The sequence below is a fragment of the Pygoscelis adeliae genome, unplaced genomic scaffold, assembly GCF_000699105.1.
Source record: "Pygoscelis adeliae isolate BGI_AS28 unplaced genomic scaffold, ASM69910v1 Scaffold512, whole genome shotgun sequence".
NCBI classification, from domain to species: Eukaryota; Metazoa; Chordata; class Aves; order Sphenisciformes; family Spheniscidae; genus Pygoscelis; species Pygoscelis adeliae.
In genome coordinates this window covers 57728-60397 of record NW_008824241.1, presented here as the reverse complement: position 1 = coordinate 60397, position 2670 = coordinate 57728, and the positions used below count along the sequence as shown (strand labels likewise).

At 57.2% G+C, this 2670-nt stretch overlaps 1 protein-coding gene across 1 annotated transcript; it reads right to left on the bottom strand.

Moving 5' to 3' along the window:
* Positions 1-223: 223 nt before the first annotated feature.
* Positions 224-2618, bottom strand: DAZAP2 (DAZ associated protein 2; the record flags this gene model as incomplete). Its single annotated transcript, XM_009335117.1, has 4 exons — positions 224-445; positions 1151-1393; positions 1911-2032; positions 2471-2618. Coding segments are annotated over 4 exons (642 nt in total), but the record flags the coding sequence as incomplete, so codon positions are not given.
* Positions 2619-2670: the final 52 nt, after the last annotated feature.

The following is a 2670-nucleotide window of genomic DNA, read 5'->3' as shown; positions in this document are numbered from 1 at the left end:
TCAGCGCTGCGGTATTACTCCAGTGTGAAACGAAAGGAAGAGGCAGGGCTGCTGAGCTCACATTCATTGCCTGAATTACTCCCCCCCTCCCCGTTTGAACAGAGACACCGCTATCATTAACAGGGTTTCTTGTTTCGCTTTAAAGTGCCTGCAGGGCCGGGCACCAAACCAGGAAGACACCTCACCGCTGTGTGTCTAATCTGCAACTTCAGGTTAATATGGACTAAAGCAGTTACATCGTGAGAAGTGCTGACAGTATGTGATGTCTTTCCTTACACAAATGTAGCCCCCCCTCTCCCCCCTTCCCCTTCCTTCTTCACCAGATAGTGTAGCCGCCATCTGAGCCTCCCAGGAAGAAGTTTCCCTTCCGTTGCGTCACCAAGACGTTGGCTCCCTGCATCACGGCCAGCTGGGCGGCGTTGGGGGGACAGCCAGGAGCGGGGGGCTGGAAGACAGAGGAAGGAGAGGCGGGAGGAGAGCTGAGGTCAGCGCCACGACGGGAGCCGGCACAAAGCCCCCGCGGCCTGCAGAAACCTCCCAACTGATGTCCCCGTCACTTGCTACCGAGCAAAGATTGAGCGACAGAGTCCAGGAGCTGATGGGAAACGCTCAGTTCCTCGTCCGTGCCCTGCCCTCTCTTTTCGGAGCCCGCAGCCTGTACGGCAGAACCTGGCCTTCTGCCCACGCAGAGGAGCCCATGAGCCGTGGAACAAGAGTTCCACGTGGCCACGAGCCACGGGTGGAAAGTCCAGGGAGCAGGAACCTCCCACAGCTCCACCGTAGCACGGGAAGAGGCCGAGTCTGCGTTTGGGGCCAGGGAAAGTCAGGGTCGCTAAGCAGCCCTACTGCCTTGCCTCCCCCCGGAGCGCATTACACCATGGCCCCCAGGCCAAATCGGGGCTAGCAGTGGCCACGCAATCGTTTTGCTGTGAGCCAGAACCACCTGCGAGCCTACGTGGCTCCAGAGCCACAGGTTAGCCAGAGACAGCAAACCCTCAGCAGCAAAGTAGGAGCCTACTCTTCTCCCAAATGATGGAGTGGGTAAGAAATATGTTTTTCTCAGAAAACAAAGGACATCTTCTCCCCCGCTACCATCTGCGAAGCTCTAATGCTGAAGCACGCAGGGTTTTGAGGACACATTTATACTTACAGGGATGCTGGCTGTTCCGCCAGCCCCAAACCTTGCTCCAGCATCAAAGCCACCTTCAACGAGGACTGTCGAGCCCGGGGGATAAACCGGCCCCACGGGGTAATACGCCATCGGGACCGCCGAGCCGATCGGACCCACGGCCACAGACTGGGCCATGGGCAGGAAGACGGAAGTGCCCGGATACGCCGCAGACATTGTAGGGACGGTGGCAGCCCCCAGAGGCACGAAGCTGGGACGGTAAAGCTGGGAAACAAAACGCGTGCGAGCAAGTTGAGAGACTTGTTACTCCCCGCACCCCGCTGTTTATTCAGCCTTGCTGTCAAAGCGCTAGCCCCGGCACAGACTTTCACCCTCCCGCTTGCACAAGGGAATCCCCTTCCCCGAGCGTTTACTTTGGGGTATGGTAAAAGGTCATTTTTCCCACTGCTGGAGACAAGTTTTCCCCCGCTGCCCGCAAGAACCCAACTAAGAGAGATTATGGTAGGCGTGTTTTACAGCCACGGGTGAGCTCAATTTGTCATCTTGACTCAAGGGGAAGCTTTGAACGTTTGTCACTTTGAGTGGATGATTCAGATCTCAGAAGAGAGAATCAGGGGACCGACCGCTGCCCAGTGATACGAGCAGCCAACAACTCCCCCAGGCAAAAAAAAAAAAAAAAGATATTGCAGCTATAAACTTATTCAGAGATTTTTTATTTTTTTTTCCCCTTTGGGAAGGGCCCCAGAAGAAAACAAAGCCTTCAGAGAAGCGTCCCGCCTACCTCGGAATACGCAGGAGGTGCATCTGTGTAGGGCGGCGGCTGCGGAAGGGGCAGAGTCTGTGGGTACACGGCGGGGTTGGCAGGGGACTGGACAGGGTAGGACGGCTGGGTGGGATATTGTCCTGCAAGAAAGAGAAGTCAGCCCGAGGCAGAAGCGAAGGCAGGCAGGACGCCGGCGAGCTGGTTTTTGGCTTGGGTTTGTTTGGTTTTTTTTTTTTTGGAAAGCCCCGTTTCTTAATTATCACGTGAGCAGAAGGGAGTATCAGCCGTAGGAGCGTCTGCGCACCATTACCTCGCAGTTATTGCCCGGGGTGATGGGCCCCCCCGTCCCCGCCGAGCACACCCGGCCGTCCCTGCCCAGGACTTCGGCGGTTCAGTCCGCAGCAAAAACAAAACCCGAGAGTTAAAATATCCTTCGCCAGAACTGGGAGCAACGAGGAGGCGGGAAGCCCGGCAAAGCAAAATAAAAAAAAAATAATAAACCAAGTTATTCTGGGCCGTAGCCAGCGCTCAGACTCGCAAATTCTTAAACCGAAACCAAAACAAGCCAGACGCGATACCTGCCCCCTGCCCCGGGGCCTTCCGCGGTTTTGGGGGGCAAAGGCCAGGCGGCCTTGGGGCGAGGGTTCTCCCACGTCCCCCCGGCGCGGCGGCGGGAGCGGGCCCATCTCCCGGCCGCGCGGGGTGGAAATCTGCTCTGCTCCGAGGAAGCCGAGGGGGGTTACCCAGCTCTGAATTCACCCCCTTCCTCGGGGATCGG